Below are 21,376 nucleotides of genomic sequence, written 5' to 3' on the forward strand. Positions count from 1 at the left end.
CACAATTTGTACAACTCAGTGTTTATGGCATTCGGCAGAAATAGTGTTTGTTCCTTAGATCTCTTTTTTCGTTTCTGTGTTTTGTCACGATAAATACGACGGCGGCTCAGCTGAGGGCACGCGGCGGCGGCTGTGCGAGGCTCCCGGGAACATCCAGCCGTGCCAGAGGCGTGTGGGAGCGGCTCCCCGACCTGTCCAGCCGTGCCGGGGCGGCGATGGAGCAGCTCCTCGGTGTGTCCAGCCGGGGTGTTGGAATGGCTTCCCAGTGCGTCCAGCCATGCCAGCGGGGTGTGGGAGCAGCTCCTCGGTGTGTGCAGCCGTGCCTTCGGGGTGTCGGAGCAGCTCCTCGGTGCGTGCAGCCGTGCCTTCGGGGCGTCGGAGCAGCTCCTCGGTGTGTCCAGCCGTGCCATGTCCAGTCACGAGGCCGCAGGCTGCGGTGTCCCCCAAGGCAGCGCTCGGCAAGGTCCTCGCGTCCAGTTGACTCGGAAAAACCTAAAGCTCAATGAGTAGCATCCTGAAAAAGTGACCCTGAGGATTGTGGTAGGTCCCAAATCCAGTTTTACTGTAAATTAAGCTTTACTCCACTGAAAATAAAAAGTACACCCACAAATATTAAAAAAAAAAAAAAAAACAGCTTTAAGTATGAAGCATAGTCCTGGGCCCTTTACTTAAAAAAAAAAAAAAAAAAAAAAAAACAAAAAAAACCACAATCCCAACTGGAGGTTTCAAGACAGTAACGTTGTACAATGTCACTCCATTAATGAATTAATGAATTCTCCAAAGAAACCCAGATCAAAACAAGGTTGATGCAGCATTACTATCCCAACAGACTGATATGCGGTGCCATACTGTTGTGCAGCAAATTATATGGTGCAATAGCTTTTTTTTTTTTTTAAAGTTTTACTCTTATTCTTGAAAGCTTTAAAATAATGCAACATAATATGTTGATATTACAGTATTAACAAATAGTGCTTGATTAAAGACATCGGAAAGTCTTCATAGCAACACACAAAGTTAAAATTACCATCAGAGGTAAATATAGAAATACAATAATCTGCGCCATAACTGACAGCTAAGTAAGAACATAGCTGAGGATTTAAATATAAATCCATTTATCTTTAGTTATTTCAGAGAATGTTAGAAAGAATCTAAATGTTACAGCTACTCTTAAAATGTGAGGGTTGTTACAAGTACAGCTGGTGGCCTTGCTGGTCTTTAGCAACTGGGTTTTCAGAAACCTAATTCAAATAGTAGTGAGTCGAGGGTGACTAAAAGGCTTAAATGCAGTAATATCTGGGTTAAAATGTGTAGTTTTAATTGGAAGGATCTCACTTTCTTTCATTGGAAGAGATAAACCTCCACAGCTACTTAAAGCACTGACAGGAACAACATTTACTTGCAAGGCCATTTTGAAAAGCTGTAGCTGAAATTTTCAACTGTTTAAGCTTGTACTTGCTAAACAACCTCGACTTATTGGATTGTGACAATTTTATTTATAAACCAGCTATTATGTGCACTTAAAATAGTTAAATGGAAGTAGCTAACAAAAAAAGTAAGCCAAATAGAGTAGCTGGCTCCATGGTGCTGGCAGGTTTGATATGTACATTGCCGGCTGTGACTATCACTCCAGAAATGGCCCTTCTGATCTTTTATAGTGGTTATAATATTATAATTTACTTTAATTGCATTTGATGGAGGGGAGGAGTGGGAAACTGGCAGCTTTCACAGTAGGAGTTTCACAGGGAAGGCTGGTCCAGGTAACACAATACAGTTACACCAACGTTCAGGCAGCTGTTTCACTTACCTTTAGGAATACAAGTCAGAATGAACACAAAACAAAGCCACACCAAAACCCAGCCCTTGGAACTTGGTTAATTGAGCCAGGCTTAGAAATGACCATGTAGCGACAAAGCTCAAAAAAAAAAGGACATACAGTTTGAAAATTCCAGTTTTAGGAGCACTTATCCACTCCAAAAATGCCAACCAAATGAGAAAAACCTTGTGTAAGACAATAATGTGCCGTTTAATCTGCGGTGCATTACCGAGATAAAGTCATGGACAGACCCAGTTTTTAACTATTTATCAAAATATGCTAACTTCTGATTGCACTCATGTTGTTCCGAAGAAATGACTGAAAATTCTCATCACCAATTGTACAACTTCTTTATACAAAACCAAAAAAGTTGCTAATATTGTATGTACACGATTCAGTGAGACTGTTCATACGAAAAAAAAAAATCACCTCGGGCAGGCCTTTCGCATTTACAAAACGAGGTTTTCGTGGGCACAGTAAGTTTGATAAATGCAAGCAAATCCTTCCTTGTAGAGGGTTAACAGCAGGTGCACAAACGGATCTTAAAACTTGCTCCTTTACAGGTCTAAACCGGCGAGACAGACAATATTAAGACCCAGGACTTGGGTTATCGTGACAGGCTCCCAGGAGCGCTTGCAGGAGTTCAGTTTTTCATCTGGCAGTCAGATAAAGAACCCAGAAAAAGCATCTGCAGCTGCTCTTCAGCACCCGTAGGGGCTATTTTAGAGCAGCACCAGACATTTGGCATGTGCTAGGAAAAAGGAAGGAAACTACTGAGAAAAAATGGTGACTGTAGATAGAGGGAGACATTCAGGGAAGCCTTGTGGTTTGTCAGTCCCTTCCTTGGGGAGGGCAAAGCCTCCTTGGCACACGCCCCAGCCAGAGCCTGAAAACGGGATACGGGGAAGGCCGTACACTCATACTTGGGACCTTCACCACAGTGCCAAAAATACATGGAAAAGGAAAATGTTCAGGGTTTCGTGCTGCTTTTTTTTTTTTTTTTTACTAGTGGAATAAAATCTGAATACCAGAATTCACTGAGAATCTATATACACCACATTTTAGTTAAACACACACCAATCTTAAAGTCAAGATTGACTATTTTTGCATTTGTAAAATGGCTAGAGCTGGGCTAAATTTCAGCCTGGCAGGAGACTTTGGATAAGGTCAGAGTTTTTTCTGTGTTCCGCCTCAGATTCGTATTTTATCACAAAAGTGGAAGCAAACAACGCAGTGAGCACAGTGCCAAGAATATCCAGGGAGCAACAATGCACAAGAGATATTCTTGTGATATTAAAACTTGCGTCCTGGAAGTGGATCTGAGAATCTAGCCACAGCCCTGAACCATAACACAAACTTCAGTTGAAGAGTTTATTCATGTTATTCTCACTACAAGTTAAACCACCTACAATATCACTTATATATTGCCATTGTTACTCTGTAAAGGTGTGATATAAAATGCTGTAAGACCCGGTACCTTTTCAATTTATATAAACACAGTGAACTTCATTACTGTACATGTACTCTGCAACTACAGCTTAGCTGTAAATCCCCCACACACAATGGTATGGACATTAACCCCTCTATCCCCATTAAACTGTACATCAAGACAATACAAATTTACTGTCCCCACCCGCCCCTTACAAAAAAATAATACTCTAAAAGCAACCTACTGCAACTTTTAATTAAGACGATTACATATATTTTAGACCAATTGCTTTAAAGCAAGAAGGCAGTATAAACCTTCTAGGAAAATTTTTATAAAAGAGGTTAAGAAATATAAGACAATTTATACATTTAAAAACTTACAATAAATAAGAGATGCAGGCATTTTTGAATACTAAGTACTATAATCCAATACAAGAACATCTTGATGTTCTGAAGCCATAGGTTGAAACTTAATTGTTCCTCGTGTTTCTTCTCATCTCCATGCTTTTAAAATTCATTAACCATGACTGGGTACTATGGCTCATTACTCTTCACAAATACTGTGGCTGGGGAAAAATGGTTAATTTTGCTACTAAAAATGTTATAATACACTTTCTGATCATCATCCTGAAGCGTCCCCCATAGTCAGTGACTCAAAGACAGCCGGGCGATGGGCGCCCCTCTCACAAGTCAAAACAATATTTGCTGGAAGTAACAAGATTCATACCCCATCACAAACATCTTGCACTGAGAAGAATTATAACTTAGTCCTGCAGTGAAATATCCCTTTTCCTCATTTTTGTCTTGCAAAATTCAGATGAAGATCACAGCATATTCATGATAAAGTTATACAACTGATTCAGCACCACAAAATGAATTGGGAGACATGACCGTCTGTCCTGGGTTGCAGGATCACAGGTTAGCCAGGAGAGTGCATTGTACTGTTCCAGAACAAACCTGAAAAACAAACAGCCTTCTGTCAGGCCAGCACGTTTTCTCAACAGGATTTTACAGCCCTGATTTACTATAATCCAGCTTCTTTGGCGTCAAAAACATAAAATAGGTTTGCCAGCATTCAGAAATAACATGTCTTCCAAATTATTAGAGCAGTTCAGAGCTAAGCTTGCTTTTGGTGGAAAACTGTCATTGTAATTGTCTGTTCTTAGTTCATACCAAGAGATTCACATAAAAAAGAAACAGAAAAGGATAAATAATTTGATGTTTTTCTCAATTAGCATCTCATGTTTACATAGGTCTGGGCTCCTGTCCTTCAGCACTTCAGATTTTCCACAAGATTGCTGTGCAATATTCTGGTTTAACTATTTCTGCTAAGCCTCAAACTCTCTTCTAATTTGAGGAATTCACTGTTTCTCAAACACTTTCAAAGGCTGATTGTTAAAGAAGGGCTGAGAGATGTTTGGTTTTCATTCCACTGCTCTGCAAAAATCACTTAAAGCACAGCAATTTATCTGCACTAAGGATATCAGCTGCACAAAGAAAAAAACTAGCAGCGGGAAAAACAAACATGCAGCTTCACTGCAGCAGCATCAAAAATTAAATACACAATATTTTTGCAAGTGATCAGTGATAAATACCTGAGCACATCAGAAGTTTGATTAGAATCAAGTGGATGGGAGTGTTTACTGTGGAGTAGCTCGTCTGATTGCACTGAAGGCACGTGGAGGTGCAAAGAGGCCTGAGGAAGGAAGAAGGAAGCCAGAAGTTACTGCCTGATCAACTACACCACATTTCCTTCCCCCATATTGTTGTAGCTTGCAGTCACCTTCTCTGTCTGACACACAAGCCAAAGCAAATCTTATTCTTAGGTCATCAACAAGTTCAGGACTTATCAGAGTATTTATGTTCTCTCACGCAGATCTCTGCTAAAAGTGCAGTGCTAGTAGTGAAATGTTTATTAGGGGGTTCTAAAAATCAATTTTCTACATGAAGTGATTATTAAAAAAGAACTCAAGTGGCCCAAGATGTCTAATAACACTTGGAAGTTCAGTTGCTTTCTATAGGCCTGGTCTATTTATATTTCACATATAGAGCTGCTTAGTGTAAATAATAAATCCTCTCTTCAAAATAATATCCTATACCAAAGCCAGAGCTGAGCTTAGGCCAAGAGGAACTGCTAATCCAGACACAAACAAGGCTGCAGAAGATATATCTGGATCATTAGAAAACAAAGCACAGTATTAGAGATGCTGATTTGCTAATACAGAAAGTTTCTCTGTGTACCAACGTACAGCCTTAAATGTGCCAAGTGTGTCTTGACTGTGCCATAAGGAGATAAGGGCTCAGACAACACCCAGACAGATGATACAATGTCTATAACTTGGCAAATCCAATGTGGAAAAAACAGCTTTTATGCTCTGTGCAATACAGAAAGATAAATTTATTCCTTATTTCACCCAGGGTAACTGAGTTATTGTACTGTACTTGTGTACCTCTCTCTCTACCACCAGTCCCCACAGGAGTCCAGCTTTAGCCAGAGCTCTGTCCAGGAATTCAACCTGTTCCTACAAAATCCTGGAGCATAAAGCCAGGAAAAGAAAAGAGTCCAGACTGCCCGGAAGAAACCATGAGCAAGGCAGAACCTTCCAAAGAGCTAAATCTCAAAAACTGAATACCTGGCCTCTCCTGAAGTAAAACCAGAGCTGTCCCAGAGACATGCTCTGGCTGTGGTTTAACCAGAACAGTTTTCACCCCCAGATCCCTCAGGCTGCAAAGCCCCTGCCAGGACAGTACCTTAAGAAACAAGGGACACTGATTTTGTGCTTGAGGACACGCTGACCAAAACCAGTCAGGCAATGGACCTGCTTTGGCAGTTGACACAAAATAACCGAGGGCCAGTGGCTGCTGCAGTATATTTGTTACTTCATCATGAGATTCTGTGGAAAGCAATCGATCTGTGCCTTGACCCTGGAACAGAACAGGCAATGGTTTCGGATTAGGGGAGCATAAATTTAATAGAAATTATCTGTAGCTTCTGAAACACAAAGCATTTTGAAACATCCAAGCATGACATGACAATCCAATATCCAGGTGATCTACAAACTTTCATTCCACAAAAGGAAATTAACAGATGGAGAAAAAACAGACAAAACACACACACACAAAACTGTATTTACTCCCTTAGTTACCTTGCCCATATCACCTCCATGGGGGTAGTGGGACCCTGGAGAATGCACAGGGGATCCACCAGGAGATGCAGGAAGAATATTTATAATATCAGGATCAAGATCATCTCCAGTGTCTAACAAGTCAAAGATTCCCATTCCATCTGCTCCATCTTGAAAAAGAACAAGACCAGTGAATTCCTACAATTTCACTATGTGCAGGATATGACAGTACATTCAGAAAAAAGTGATTTTCCATAGAAATGGAAACGGTTCCTTAGAGTGTACAGTTTATTCTTATGACAGGGGGTTTAAGGAGGGGTTTTTAGGAGGCAAGGACAAATCCAAAGTACAAACCATTGTTTGTGTTAAAGGCCAGATCCAGGTTCTCAGTGGTGTAAGTGGACGATGCCACTTGCACGGATGCAGAGGTGGGGAACACCAGGATGTGAGTGCAGGACGTGTCCTGGGGCGTGTTCAGCTGAGATGTTTGCATGTTCAGAGTGGTGCTGCGCCCGAACACCGAGCCGGTGGACACAGAATCTTTGGGAGAGAAATCAAGCATCTCCTTAGTTTTGCAAAGCCTGAACTGTTAGTTCTCATGCCAAAAAATAGAGAGTTTCCTAAATACCTGGCATAATAATGAAGGATCCCTGGGGTTCCATGGCCACCAAGCAAGCACTGAGGATGCTGGGGGAGTCTGCAGCAGAGATCCCACACATCCTGCACATGTCCTTCAGCCTCTTGCTCAGGGACTGCAGGTTCCGGCGGCTCAGCAAACAGCTCCAGTCTGAGGAAGGAAATCGCATTGGTGAGGTTTTCTCCCAAAAACAGGGATGGACACACTTGATATTACTGAAAAAGCTTCAAATCAAGCTTTAGACTCTTAATAAAAAAATATGCTGCTGTTACCTTTTAATTCCCCATGTCCTATTCTTCCTAAGCGGCCTATGACAACTCTCCATGGCAAAGAGCTCATCTGCACAAGTCCCAAGCACCATTCCCAGAGTTTCTGGAGACCAAGTCTGCGGGCAGAACCCTTTTTCCTGCGAGCTCTAGAAGTAAGAAAGGAGGGAAAACAAAGCTAAAACCCACCTGCACCAAGTTTTTAATGCCACATTTAGAACTTTTTTTGTATCAACCTGAACATTCACAGGAGCCAAGAGCATTGGTATTGCAGTCCATCCCCCCTTCAGAGGGTTTGGGTTTTTTGGATTAATCACTTTCTAAAACTGACATTAACAGCCATTAAGCGAAATGAGGAAGAATGAACACGCACACAGTAACACTCAAGAATCACATGAAACTAAACGATGCGCTTTTAGAAATTCAACTCAAAACAATATGCACATAATAGGGAAAATATTAATCTGCTTTAGCCACTCTTGCAACACAGCAAGTCTACAAAAGTCAGTAATTCTTAGAGCACCAAACCCAATGTAATTCTTCAGGGGAATGAAAGAAAATATACTTGCTAAAAATGAATTCAAGTTTGGCTCTTACCGGTTTGGTACATCAATATTAATTATGCACGTTTCTAACTGCTCTCCATAGAGGTCTGTACAGGATGCAAGCAGCCACCTCTGATCATGAGACAAACAGTAGCCCACAAAAAGCACATTATACTTCTGGCCAGCTTCTCCAAAAGTTTCTCCCAGCTCTGTTTGCTTGTCCTTTACCGGAGCCAGTATAAAAGGAGGGGTGTAGAGTCGAATACACTCAGGTCTCTAGAAAGATGACAGAATAGACAATGAAGTTCAGGGAAGAAATTATTCCTAACATAAAAGATGGTTGGTTGATAAGCAGGGACCTTCCTCTGATCTGAATAATTCCACAATCTCATTAAAAATACTCACATCAGGGCTCCTAAGAGCAGTTTCCATGGCTAAACCTGGGCCAAAGCCAGTTAAGGTTTTCACGTTGGTGGAAGTTGGGAGAGGTCTCCGACACTGAGTGAAAGCTGAAAATGCCAAAGATTTTAAATGCTGAGTGTAAATTTGCCGGTCCTCGTGTTTCACAGGCTGGAGCAGGTACTGACATGGGACAATCTAGAACAGAAGAGAGGAGAAAAAAAGTTAATCATTGTTTCATCAACAGATTAAATGGCTTTTGACACAGTACTTGGTACATTTTTTAGTTTTACATTGCAGTCAAATTTCTTCCACTTCTTTTAAAGCCCTGTGGGGCTTCAAGAAATTATTCTCATTGAAATTTTCTTCAGAGGAAAAAATAATTAGAAGAGACTCTTAATGATTCCCCTAAAAAGCTGCCCTCTCTTAACTGGTCCTGCAGCTGCTGCTGGAAGGAGCTCTGCCTACAGCCCAGCAGGGTCAGGCTGCAGATTCCAGTACAGGACCAGCAGCTTTCCCTTACTTCACTCATCACTGGAGTGGGCACTACATTTCTTCTGAGATAAACCTGATGAGTTCGGAATGTACAGCCGGATTTGGCTTTGGTGGATAGCACCCAAACGGCTCGAAAAGCTTTAACCTAACGATTTAACAGCTGGAGAACTGTAAGTAATGTTTATGAAGGAAATGAAACTTCCACCTTGAGGGTGTTACTGCTCCCAAAACACAGCCAAAGCCAAGGATATTCTGTTAGTTTCTGCTGGCTTACCTGCACAGAAATGATGTTCTTGATGTTGGGAGGAAGAACTTGAACCATCTCCAGAAAGCAGCGCAGAAGTCCAAGCGTCCACAAACTGGATGAGCTACTGTTCTCATCCTTTTTTTCATATGTGAAAGGATCAATTATGTAAACTACAATTGCAGGTGGATAGGTGATAGCATGTGAATCTCCATCTGTGGGGACTCCAACTTTATCACGATCCATAGTGCTGGAAATGAAATTTTGAAACCAGTTACAAACAGCTGAGTTTTATAATGATTTGGTTTTACTTCAACACTAGATAAAATTGTCAATTATTAATCTGAAAGATCTTTGAGTCAACTGTGGTGTAAGAAACAGTCTTTTTATGTCATTTTTGTATAGGAGCTTATCAGTAACTCTGAATCCCTTTTCTTTCCTTTAGCCTTTTTTATTACAGCAGCTCAACAGCTCAACTATTGCTTAACTGGGGAACAAGAATATCTACAGTAAAAGCTGTCTTCACCACACTAACTTTGATTACAGAAAATAGAACTCTAAGATTGTGCCAATTATCTGTCTCCCCCTCCTTCCCCAGCCCTTTAAAATATTGAAGTGAGTAGTTTGGTGAATTTTCTCTCTTTAGAGAGAGAAGAAAAAAAAAGGAAGTTTATTTTTGTACCAGAGCAGACACTGAGATGTAATCAGAACTGCAGCTACAACTGGAACCCAAAGGTTCAGCACCACCACAACTGAACTCTCATTCTCCCTTAAAAGCAGCTTGGTGAAAATAAATACAGGATTTTTATTGAAGGAGTGAGAGTGCAATCCTAAGTCCGCGTCAGTTGAGCTGATTTTTCAGCCGAAGGCGCGATTGCATTTCCCTACCTCTCAGAAACCTCTGGATGGGGCTGTGCAGGCGCTGCAGCCGCGTCTCCAGACATCCCTGCTGTCTGCAGTGTTGGCTGTTGCTGCTGCCCCCCAGTTTGCCCGTTTGGGACTGGGGCAGCCTGGGCGGGCAGGGAGGCAGGAGTGGTGTTGTTCATATTGCTGAAAGGTGGGAATGAGGAAGGCTTGCTCGTTGGAATGCCGCTGCCCAGGCTGGCGGAGGAGGAGGATGGGGCAGTGGTGGTCAGCGTGGAGTTGGCTGTAGTGGCTGCAGAGGACATGGCACTGCTGGAGGTCACTGTGATGGTGCTGCTGGTGGGAGCCGCGGGGGCCGATGACGGAGTGTTGGGATTGGCAGCGGGGGCTGTCGCTGGGGGCAGAGCAGAGGCTGCCTGGCTGGAGGGAGGGACCAGGTTTGTTTGGGAAAGCAGAGAATTGTCCAAAGGCTGAGAAGCGAGATAAGGACCTAAAACCAGGGGAAAAAAGCATAAATTTTATATCGCAGCCGTTTTGATGCTTATGTCACCTATGGGAGTCTACAGTCGTAACAAAACAGAGCAAACCTTGAGCACACATTTTACCTCTCAAATTAAAATATCTGTATTAAATTTTCAAATTCTAATATTTTCATAAGAGCCTTTCGGAAATATCAAGAAACCTGGTTTTAATAGACCTTTTTTCCAGATGTGTTGAATTGCTGGAAATCACTACTTCGGAATCTAAGTCACCAATACAAGAAGACAGCCAAAGTCCCTGTCAGGCAGCCACGCTGCCATTCCCTAAAGGCACTGCTGGATGGTAAGAGGCCATTCTAGCACATACTCAAGTACAGTTTAATACCAGAAAACTGCCCCAATCAATAAGCCAATAAGCCACAATTCCTTCTTCTCTATTGCAAAGGAATAAGTGGCAATTGTATGAAATAAGGAACGTTAAAAAGAGGTCATACCCAGCTCATATCTGCAAACTTGAGCGTAGAGTTTGAGTTTGGAGAACGCATCGTTGTTGGCATTGGCTGTCTGCGAGAACCACTCCGTGACCAACTTCTCCGAGAGCTTCTTGGAGGCTGTAGGTCCAACCCTCATGATCCCATCAGGCAATAACTTACAGATAGGTCTGTGCTGACCAAGCCTGCAGGACTGCAAAGAAGGTAGAAAAAAAAAAAAGGCTTAAAAGCTGTTAAATATCACTCAAAGGATATATCACAGAAAGGCAGAGAACTCCCAGTTTATTTACAATATTCCAAAGTAACATTTTAACTCTAGAATTCCGCCAGTAGGAAATATTGAATAGTGATTTTATGGGTTATTGTCGGCGTTTTCCTGAATGCAAGAAAACCAGGTTGATAATAATCAACTCTAATCTTCATTCAATCCAAGCAATACAAGCATGTAATTAATTAATTAAGTGGCGGTAACACAATTAAGGTGGCAATGCAGAGCTTTGCCATCGGGTGGCGTTTATCGGGTGGGAACGGCGAATCCTGAAAGGAACGGGGAGCAGCACGAACAGCGCTTATCTTCCAAGGGCCCGTTCCTAAAATCCCCCCGAGCAGCTTTCCCAGATAGCATTCTGAGCAGGCATCGCTATCAGCTCCGACAAGCCTGATAAGTCCTTACGAGCACGCATTAGAAACAGCCTTTCCCAAATCCATTTCGCTGCAAACCGCCGCAAATCCTGTACCTCGTATATTGCAGTCAGATCCCTAAAGAAGCTTTTGGCTCCGTTGAGCAGAGCCTCGTTCTCCGGGCACACCACGACGTAAGCGACGTCTCGCTGAGATCCGTAAGGTTCCAGCATCAGCCTCTCCCAGTAGGGCAATGCAAATGGAGACAGCACCAGGAAATCGTAATCGTATCCCAACAAAAATGTTGGGATTGGCAGTGGTTCTGGGGACTCATCGGTTCCTGGAAAAGCAAGGCATGTTTTTAAGCAGAAAGCTTAAAATGAACTTCAAGGAAACATGAATAGAACAGCCTCTGGTGTTCTCGGCATCTCACAGGAAGGAGCGCTGGCTATCAATGGAATAGTTCTCATTTTACAGATCCAAAGGGTAGGATCCAACCCTCTGCAAAAAAACCATCAGCTGATTGTTTTTATTTGAAATATCTCGGGGCCTCAGGAAGAAGTTCCACAGTGTTTTATATTTCTGTCAGTACACAGATCTGCACTGTCCAGGAAGCCTTTTCCCACAGAGCCAAAGCAAGCAGGGACCAAAGACAAGGGAAAAAAATGTAAATATTCTAAGCAGATGGGTAAAGGGCCAGAGAAGGAAACAAACTTAAGAACATGTAACTGTATAATTGCCATGTTCTAAATATAGCTACAGAAGATCTGCTGGTGAAAGGTCACTCCTGTAACACAGTGGTAAATCAATCTCATATGCTAATGAGGTCATTAAATCGTGAGTGCACAAAATTCACCTTCTATCTGTAAATGCACCACGAGTTGGCCACTCCAAACATTTATCAGAGACAAGACACTGAGTAACCCTAGATCTTGAGTAATAAAGCACACTGTCTCAAGTATGCACATTTCAAAATCACTATTTTTAACTCCCTATCTTCAGAATAATTAAAATGGGGTGAATGGAAAAATTCTGAGTATAAAAACCTGAGCAGTTACCCTGTCTTTAACACCAAACCCATCTTTGCAATGTCAGTCCCTCACTGGGCAAAGCGTCAGGTGTATACAAACAGTGCACCCGGAGTTGTAAATTTTAAATGCACATCTTTAATTCATTGCCTGTTTTAAGGAATATAAATATTTTCTGTTTTTCTAAAGAGAAGACTTCTCCTCTGTCTGATAAGCTCTCGTTAGTTTAAAGAAAGGTCAAGTGCCGTTCAGAATTCCAATAGGCCGAGCAGCACCAGCCACCGAGTTCGGGTGGATGGAGCAGAGGAAGGGGATTGCATGGAGCGGGATTCCATGGAGCCGTTACCGTAGGAGCCTCTCCCAGCCATTTTGTGGAACTGCTGCCACGTGAGGGGTCCCTGCACGCCCCAGGACCGGACCGTTCGCTTCTTCTGGATGGCGTCCTGCAGCACGGGCTGGAGCGAGAGCAGCATGCGGAGGATGTCCTGGGAACACTGCATGCTCACATCCACCACTGCGGGGACACAAACGTGCTCAGGGCAGCTGCACTGCAGCCACGACCCAAACCACCCCCACTGCAAACACTCTCTTCTAAATAACACCTGCAGGCCACCCAAAGGCTGCGATATACCAAGGTGAGCATACGCGGATTTACAGTTCTCCCTCTTCCCCCGACAAAATACACAGATGGATTTTTTTTCTTAGTTTTGATTTTTCCTCTGGAATTTTTCCCATTGAAAGTTAAACTAAGGGAAAACACCCTAAAATAAAAAGAAAACAAACAGAAACAACCTGAAAACCCCCACACAAGTTGTAGAAGCCTGAAACTCCCGGATTGTCCCTCCCAACAAAGGCGGATTTGCAGGCTGCCACCCAGTGCTCATTTCAGAGAAGTCGAGGGAAGCCTCGAGCAGACTCAGCCCACTTCATCCAGAGCCACCACTGGGCCATTTCAGGTACAGGGCTTTAGAATGAAAAGCTGACACAAAATTTGGCATGGCTATAATTTCCAAGTCTTCTGTTTTAAAGTATCTTTACACCTTTTTATCCCAAACACCAGAGTCACGGTAACACAGAATCTTCTTCTCCTGTGTGCCTGAAAACATCCATTTATTTACAGTCTGGGCTTTCCAAGTTAATCCCGCAGCGAGGCACAGGAACCTGGCTGTGTTCTCCCAGGATTCCTCCTCATCTTCACTTACAACTATAACTGCAGCTACCTATGATTCATAACTTTATCTTTCACCCTAACTCTGTTAAGTGTTGCCACTTGAAAATTCTATTAGAGAACAGTAAGCAAATATACACAATGAAGGGTATTCCAGGAGACACTGCATCATTAGTCAGGCCCTCCAGGAAAAAAAAATCCAAGGATTTCTGGCAGACCCAACATGCAGTGAAGGCTACAATAATGCTTTTTTTGCCACATGTGCCATTAACCTACTGCCCCCCTCTCCTCCTTAAAGAAGGGGGGAAGCCAACTGAATCAGAGCTGTTGTTTAATTCTGCCACAGTGGCCTTGACAATACGGTCACCACTCGAACCCCCTGCACTTCCTACAGGCATCAATCATTCCACAGCCTCTGTAGAGCCACTCACCAAAAGCTCTTTAAAGGATAAACCCGGTGAAGTGTTGTGGACACTGACAGTGGTCTCATGTTACACTTCAGATATGTATTGGGAATTTACAACTGAGGGCAGCCAAGGCCTTACTCTGCTTGGTGATCAGCACGGGACACAGAAGAGCTGGTTATTCTGAACACCATCAACAAGAGGTCTGTACGAGCACACAGGTGGCAAAAACAGCATTCAAAATCCGCATAAGGAAAACCACAAAACAAGACCCTCCAGAAACAAAAACCCAAACAGGTGGACAAGTAGAAAAGAAACCGTTTTCAATATTTACCATTTCTTTTTGACCAGTGGTGCAAGCAAGTAGTTTTCACAAGTGCTTCATCAACTTTCCCTCCTGACATATTGTCCATGAACTGCCGTCCATGTTCCAAGGCTAAGTAGCAGTCATTGCAACAATCCCTTTCTTCTACACGTACCAGGTTGCTGACGGCACCAACTTTGGCGACGGAGTCTTGGTCTGCCGCTCCAAAGGGTGAGAACAGGTTGGTGCACTGATCCTGCAGCAACAGTATCAAGTCATCGGGCAGTTTCTCGGGTTCTTTCAGCCCTCCGCTGCCGTGTTCAATGGAAGTAGCTCTGAGAGCTTCAAAGCGTTTTTCTGCTTCTTTGCCGCACTCCGTGTTTCGCCCCAGAATATCCAACTCATCTTCGAGAAACAGCCCGGAACTGTTGCCAAATTTTCTATTCATAACAGCACTGAAACCACAGGTACACCTATACTGGGCCTCTTGCGTTGGATCGGGAATGTAAACTCCAACATCAGCACCTTTGATGTTCATATTGCAAACACAAATGCAGCAGCTGTCGAAGTTGCAGTCTTTGAAGAGATTCATGACGGACTCGGAGAGGATGAGATTCACGTACAGGCTGTGTGCCTCGGGGATGGAAGGCACCGTCGCGGGCTCCACCGAGTTCAGCGGCCGACACGTGGAGGGCGTGGAAGCCGGCGAGTACAAATCCGAGTTCTCGTATTTCACTGAGCCCTGGGCGCTCGCCGGCCCGCCGGCTCCACGGGGCGTCCGGGGAGTCCTTGGCGTTCTGGGAGTCGGGAAGCGAGGGGTGGAAGGAGAAGGGAGGATCCCAGCCCCGCTGTTGCTGGGAGGGGCGCTGCTCGGGGGCATCCCAAACGGAGTGTGGGTCTGGGGGGTGTAGGCAGGGCCGTACTCCTGATCCATGGTGCTCCCATCGCTGACGGCAGCCACAAGAGAAGGAAAGGCTTTAAGTACACAGCACGCTTACTGGGTTTGAAGTTTAAGACTCAGATTTCTAAAGAAGGACCTTCCTAATTAATATTTGCTTTTTTTAAGCTAGTCTTTCATAATCCACGGCAAGATTTTCATTCCCTAAGGAACTTCAAGAGCATTTGTTCTAAATGACTTTGGAGGACTCCCACTGACAGCACCATTAAAGAATCTCTCCCTGCCTCCTTTCGTCTTTTCCTTTGCACAAAGCTCCCAGGAAACAAGCATGGTCAGAATAAATTATAAATTCTGTGGTTGTATGGAGTTTAAAGGACACCTTTTTTATTCGTGGTTTATTTACATGCTGTGTTGACACATACTAAGAAAATAGACCAGGTCTATTGACAGCAGATTCAGCTGAATCCACGAGGAAAGTATCACCTGGAAAGGTCTAACATTTTCTTTCCTCAGCACCTGAGTATCTCCAAAGACTTGTAAGGCTAATGAGACCTGGAAACATATTGCTAATGAGTAACAGAAGCAACATCAGTATTCAATCCAAGATTCAACGTTCATATAAATTTATCAAGAAATACGTAACACCTCCTTGCTGCCTAATCTGTTTATTCCAGCTGCTAATGCAGAAGAGAAAAAGAAAGAAATCTTTTCCTCAAGAAGAGCTGGCAGCAAAACCATCCCTACCAAAGGCAGGCTACAGAAATGTCCCCTGCAGTTCTGCTGTGACCAGGCCCAGTCACACAGCACAGGAAATGTTTTCCTACTCCCAGCACAGCTGAGTTTACTGCTACTTAAGAAAATAATTTAAGAAACGGCAGCACCACCTACTAAGCCCTTCCAGCACTGACTACACCACAGCAAAAACAAAGTCCCAAGTTTACATTTATCTTGATTGTTACCATCTTCATTACTTATTAAACCTGGCCTTGCACCATTAAGCTTCCCCAAGAAACCTTTAAAGGAGACAACAAATAAAATGTATGTACAGTTAAGAAGCTCTTTGAGAAGAGTCTCCTGCAGTAGGTTTAGCCAGAAGGACATTTTTAAGGGCTCTTGTCAGTTGGATAAACCCAGAGTACACACAAATATTCCCATTACCGATTGACAAAATAAATATTTAGGGGTGGCAAAGTGAGCACTTCACAAAGCTGAACCCCCGCAGGGTCGTACCCATCTTTGATGAAAGGCATGGCAGGGCCTGGAGGAAGCAGATCCAGCTTTCCCACAGTCCAGCTCTGGCGGTAAATGCATTCCTCAGGCAGCTTGATGGGAGGAAGACACTGGCTGGGAAGAGTCTTCAGTGGTGCAAACATGGAACATCCCACTAAAGCTTGACAGTTCTCAGGTTTATAAACATAAGAATAATCCTGGAAGTCAGACATGGGAAAGCATTAGCGTGTAAATTAGATCACTGCAGCAATGAAATGCCTCTCCAAAAAACAAGACTGAGTTCAAGCAGCAGCTCTTTAAGCCCAAATCCTGACACAGCTGCAAGAGAAAGCTGAGATGTGCACACACAATATTCACGATACACCAAAACAAACCTCAGCGAACTGCAATGACTGAAAGGCATTTCTGCAGCTCACTAATGGCACTCAGGTATTACTCTCTCGAGTTTAGGTGGTAAAGCACTACATACTTACTACAAAGTGTACTACCTCCCCCAAAATAATGCAGGACAAGTTACAAATTGTACTTAATCTCCCCCCATTCCTGCTCACATTTAAGCACTAAACTGATCAATAATCATCACCGGCATTGATCAGGGCTGTCAGCACTGCCTACCTTGATTTCAGCAGGTTTGGGGCTGCAGAAACCCTCATCCACTTCGATTCTGAACTGAGCTCCCACAGTAGAGCTATTCCCTTCCAGCACTGTTCCTCCAAGTGTAGTGTCCATGCTGCCATACTCCTTATTGTTCATGTTCATTGGAGAAAAGCCCATAATATGCTGTTCCAGTGATGGGGGAGTTGGATACATTTTATGGAGATCTGCAGTGCCTAATTTCAGATCAGAAGCAGACTTTAGAGCATGAAAACTTTCCGAAGTGTTTCCTGAGTCTCAAAATTTCGCAAAGGCAAATGAAGGGTACATTTCCAAATGGTCACAACATATTAGAGCCAAATGTTTAGAGCTAGTATTCTCTTTAGGCAAAAAGAAAACACAAATAAATCTTACTTATGCATGACAGTGGGTCTAGGTTTCCTGTTTTTGCCTCTTTGCAGTTGGATTTGTCATCAGTGCCGTTCACTGTTCGTTTAGATCCAGGCTAAGAAAGAAGCATTGTCATAAAATCACTTCAGACATAAACACATGTTCATGTTTCCTGCTAACAGGAAATCTCACTTGCACATACAAAGCTGACACATTGTATAATATTTAGAAAAATTAAAATAGCTCAGAAGCCTAAGGTTGGGCTTACACTTGTTCTTAATTCTTGGAACCCAGAGAATCTGTCCCAACAGGTCACAGTGTTATTGAAGGGAAAAACCAGTTACAAAATAACCCTCAGCCTGTGCACAGACAGTAAAAGAAGCTAAATTAGGGCTGCCCACAGTCTACCAGAACAAACCATAACGCTCCCAGAGCCACATTAACATCACTGCTGTTACCACAGGAACAGAAAAGACAAACACAAATCCTGCAACAAGAAATACAGGAAAGAAAAACTAAAAGTAAAAGAATAAGAGATGTTTTACCATCTTTAAACAGTTCTGATGTCTATGAATGTAAGTGTTCTTGTTTAAGAGCAAACACACTTGCTTTACGTACTGATGTAACCTTTGATGGCTGTTAAGAGCCTTCAGCCCTTACTCAGCTCCAGCTCCCATTAAAGTTGATGGGCATTCTGTCTGGGTGAGGAGATTTGGGATTAAGCATGGAGCAAAATACAGTTCAGAAAAGACAACTGATTACTAACAGTATTGAAATAGAAACTAGAAAGATAGTGGATTCAGAGCCAATCACACGCTGCAAGAGAAACTGTTCCAAGATAATAGCTGCTGCAGAGAAGCAGCTTATTTGGCAGAATGTCCAGTGTTTAAATGTCTTTTCTCTTTCAGAAGTTGCTGGTTTGTTTCAATATTACCTTGATGAAGCAGTTAACCAAAGCTCAGACCACAGGAAAAGAATACACTAGGACCTGCTGAATCTGTACAACTCAAACTAAAGGTATGTTCAGGCAGCACACACTGTGGGGATTGTAAGGAAGTAAGATCAAAAGGTTGTTTGCATCAAAAATCTGCCTGCATGAGTCAACCAGAACAGTCTGTTTGCCACTGAGGGGCCACAGCTCTTGTTTGTGTGAATGTTTTGCAACCTCTCCTACAAACACCAGAAAAAAAAAAAAAAAAAAAAAAAAAGAAATCAAACCCAAACCACAGAAAGACAAGAGTTGTTCCTTGCTGGTTTCTTGGCTGGCCCCTGCCAGGACTTTTTGCACATCACTTACTGTGAGCTCATCTTCATCAGAATTGAAGAGATTGTCCAGGTCAGTGTAGGACACCACCAGGTCTGTCTCGTGGAACAGGCTGGTCGAGGCAGTGCGGGCGTGGGCAGCCAAGCGCTGGGCATCTGAGGAGGGAGAACAACATCACTACACTGGCACTGCATCTTCGTTAAAAACTTCATTAAAGAGCTCTTTCCACAGCTGGGGGGAAAGGAAACCAAGGGGGTGAGGTGTCCTTGGTTCCACTCATCCATCTTACACAGAGGTGAGGGCCCTTGCCTTTTAGAACATTTGGGCTTTATAGCCAACGTTTGCTTGCAAGGTGCAACAAAGAAGTGTTCCAAGCAGACTAAAGGGAAATACAAACCATAAAACACAAAACTATGCAAGACTCCATTAATATAACACAGTTCAGATAGAGAGGAAGAAAAAGCCTCTTTACCTTGTTTGACAGAAGGACTAAACAGAGACATTGCATCCTCTCCTTCATGGGATAGAACTGTAACACTGGATGTCCCATCCTCAGCCTATTAAAATAGGAGAGAAACGTTTATTTAAATTAATGGGTGGGCTGGGAGGTATTTGCTGCCCCCGTGGGAACCGTGTCCCTGGAGAAGGATCAGGTTCTCATTACCCTGTGAGCTCAGCAGGGGCAGGCTGGGGCTGCTGCTGGCTCAGGGGGAGCAGAGCTTGGGCTGCCAACACAGGGTTTGTCTTGGGGATAAATTTACAAAGCAAGCTGTGGATTCCTGCTACAACACTTCAAGGAAAACCCCTTGCTATCAGATGCTACACATTACCTGTACCAGTTCCTGAATGGAACGCATCCACACATAACTAATTCTAATAAGCTGATTTATTTCATAGACAAGCCCTCACTGCAGTTATGTTTTCTCCTTTTCTGTGGGTGCCCTTTTGCTTTAAGTACAAGCCTCACGTAGCTGCACTAAAGCACAAAAAACGAATAAAAAATGCAATTCACTGGCCAGGGAACGAGACAGGGCTCACCTCACCTACCCCCAGACCTTTCCACTCAGGAACAAAGCACTGGCCTTGTTCTCCCTCTCTCCCCAGGCACCTGCCAGCACCTATTTCCACAGGGAGGCCACTGAGCCAGACTGATCCAGCCGCTTTTTCCTCATAAACCCTGATGCAATGGCACCACCAGTGTGCCAAAAAAACCTTCAGGTGCTGTTAGAGACATGCTGCTTAATTTCATTGATCATTTCTCCTAGAATATAATTTGGTTTTTTATTTGCTTCTAAATACATGAAGAAGGATTTAAATTCTATCCGGTGCCTAAGGCAATTTGTTTTAATCTCATCACTGATTTGTAGCCCTCACGCCTTTACTCACCTTGTGTTTCTTCCCCACTTCCCTCTCAATGTTCTGCCTGTCCTTTTTACTGTCAGGAAATAGGAATTCCACATCTCCATCCACAAAGGCATAAGGATCGATTTCAGGTTCCTGGTCAGCTTCCGTTGCTACAGCTGTTAAATATTGGTTTTTACTCTGATACTGTTGCACCAGTTCATCTGAAACCTTCAAAGGTTTCCTACATTGCACCATTAATCTGAACAGAAGGAAAACAAAAATCAGAAAAATCATTTATTTAGCATTTATTACGTGGAATTATTTCTGCTATCACACAGCCTCATCTTCCCGCTTCCTTCCTTCACACCCCAGCTTCAGAAAACTTTTGGGGATGAAGATTAAATCATTACTCATTTAATATCACCTCCTTCCACACATCAGATCCAGCCCTGTGATTCATCCTGCCCCTCTCTCCTCGAGCACTGTCAATTCACATAAAGATTAGTAATTTATCCCAGGTCATGGCTGTCATTTATTATAAGGCACAAATGGATTCAACTCTCCACATCCACTAAAAGAAACTCACCAGGCTAAAGAATTACTCACTGCATTCCTGAAAAAAGCCCAAGCAATAATCACAACGTACAGCACACAAATGCCACTGTGTTCAGGAGCCATTTCTATCACTCAGATCAATACAAATGAAGCTTGCAGCACACCAGTAACTAATTTACTAATGAGAAAAATCAAAGCACGTTTGCCTTTATCAGCATTTTTCTTTTGTTAACATTCTGAGCCAAAACTGGAGCTGGTAAGTACACAGAAATTAAGGTTTTTCTCTCAGGAGTATTGGTTTCACAAATGTAACATTGCACCAGGAAAGGAAAGATACTGGCAAGGAAAAAACTGTTCTGATTATGAGCTGTAGATGTGAGCTTTATTTTCTGTACCCCAACAGACAAAGGCACCAGGTGAGGAAGGTGCTCCCTCAAACAAGAAGTTCCTGCACATTCCTCTCAATTATAGAAACAGTTTGACTTTGTCAAAGACACTTCCTAGAAACACTGTCCCAAAAAACATCTCACAGCCAACGACAAGGGCAAATCCAGCCACGCTGCTCTTCCATGCTCAATAAACCGGTTTTCTAAATCCTGCAAAAATTGTCATAGGGAAGGAAAATAAGCAAAAAAAAGAGATGGAAACTACTAAACTACTTTCTAGGGATGGGGAATTAAACACCTCTGCTGTATTTTGACCAGCACAGAGGAAGAGAAGTTAACAGCCAGATATCCCTGGAGTTTTTTTAAGTTGTCAAATCAAACTAGGAAAGACCATGTCATGAAAA

At 43.1% G+C, this 21,376-nt stretch overlaps 1 protein-coding gene across 2 annotated transcripts in view; it reads right to left on the reverse strand.

Annotated features, from left to right (window-relative positions):
* Positions 1-709: 709 nt before the first annotated feature.
* MED13 (mediator complex subunit 13) overlaps positions 710-21,376 on the reverse strand; it is a 53,697-nt gene continuing 33,030 nt past the window's right edge. For both annotated transcript variants that reach the window (XM_040082305.2, XM_040082303.2), the window contains 21 exons: positions 20,074-20,290; positions 19,160-19,244; positions 18,721-18,842; positions 17,448-17,538; positions 17,055-17,269; positions 16,440-16,636; positions 14,342-15,258; positions 12,782-12,949; positions 11,524-11,747; positions 10,790-10,979; positions 9,841-10,306; positions 8,983-9,202; positions 8,220-8,411; positions 7,867-8,090; positions 7,276-7,418; positions 6,995-7,153; positions 6,721-6,906; positions 6,388-6,536; positions 5,993-6,166; positions 4,837-4,937; positions 710-4,198 (listed from right to left, as the gene is read on the reverse strand). In XM_040082305.2, coding sequence (XP_039938239.1) covers positions 4,066-4,198; positions 4,837-4,937; positions 5,993-6,166; positions 6,388-6,536; positions 6,721-6,906; positions 6,995-7,153; positions 7,276-7,418; positions 7,867-8,090; positions 8,220-8,411; positions 8,983-9,202; positions 9,841-10,306; positions 10,790-10,979; positions 11,524-11,747; positions 12,782-12,949; positions 14,342-15,258; positions 16,440-16,636; positions 17,055-17,269; positions 17,448-17,538; positions 18,721-18,842; positions 19,160-19,244; positions 20,074-20,290 — 4,573 coding nt within the window. In that variant the 3' untranslated portion in view covers positions 710-4,065. The remainder of the gene's footprint in view (positions 4,199-4,836; positions 4,938-5,992; positions 6,167-6,387; positions 6,537-6,720; positions 6,907-6,994; positions 7,154-7,275; positions 7,419-7,866; positions 8,091-8,219; positions 8,412-8,982; positions 9,203-9,840; positions 10,307-10,789; positions 10,980-11,523; positions 11,748-12,781; positions 12,950-14,341; positions 15,259-16,439; positions 16,637-17,054; positions 17,270-17,447; positions 17,539-18,720; positions 18,843-19,159; positions 19,245-20,073; positions 20,291-21,376) is intronic.

The sequence above is a fragment of the Hirundo rustica genome, chromosome 19 (assembly GCF_015227805.2).
Source record: "Hirundo rustica isolate bHirRus1 chromosome 19, bHirRus1.pri.v3, whole genome shotgun sequence".
Lineage (NCBI taxonomy): Eukaryota > Metazoa > Chordata > Aves > Passeriformes > Hirundinidae > Hirundo > Hirundo rustica.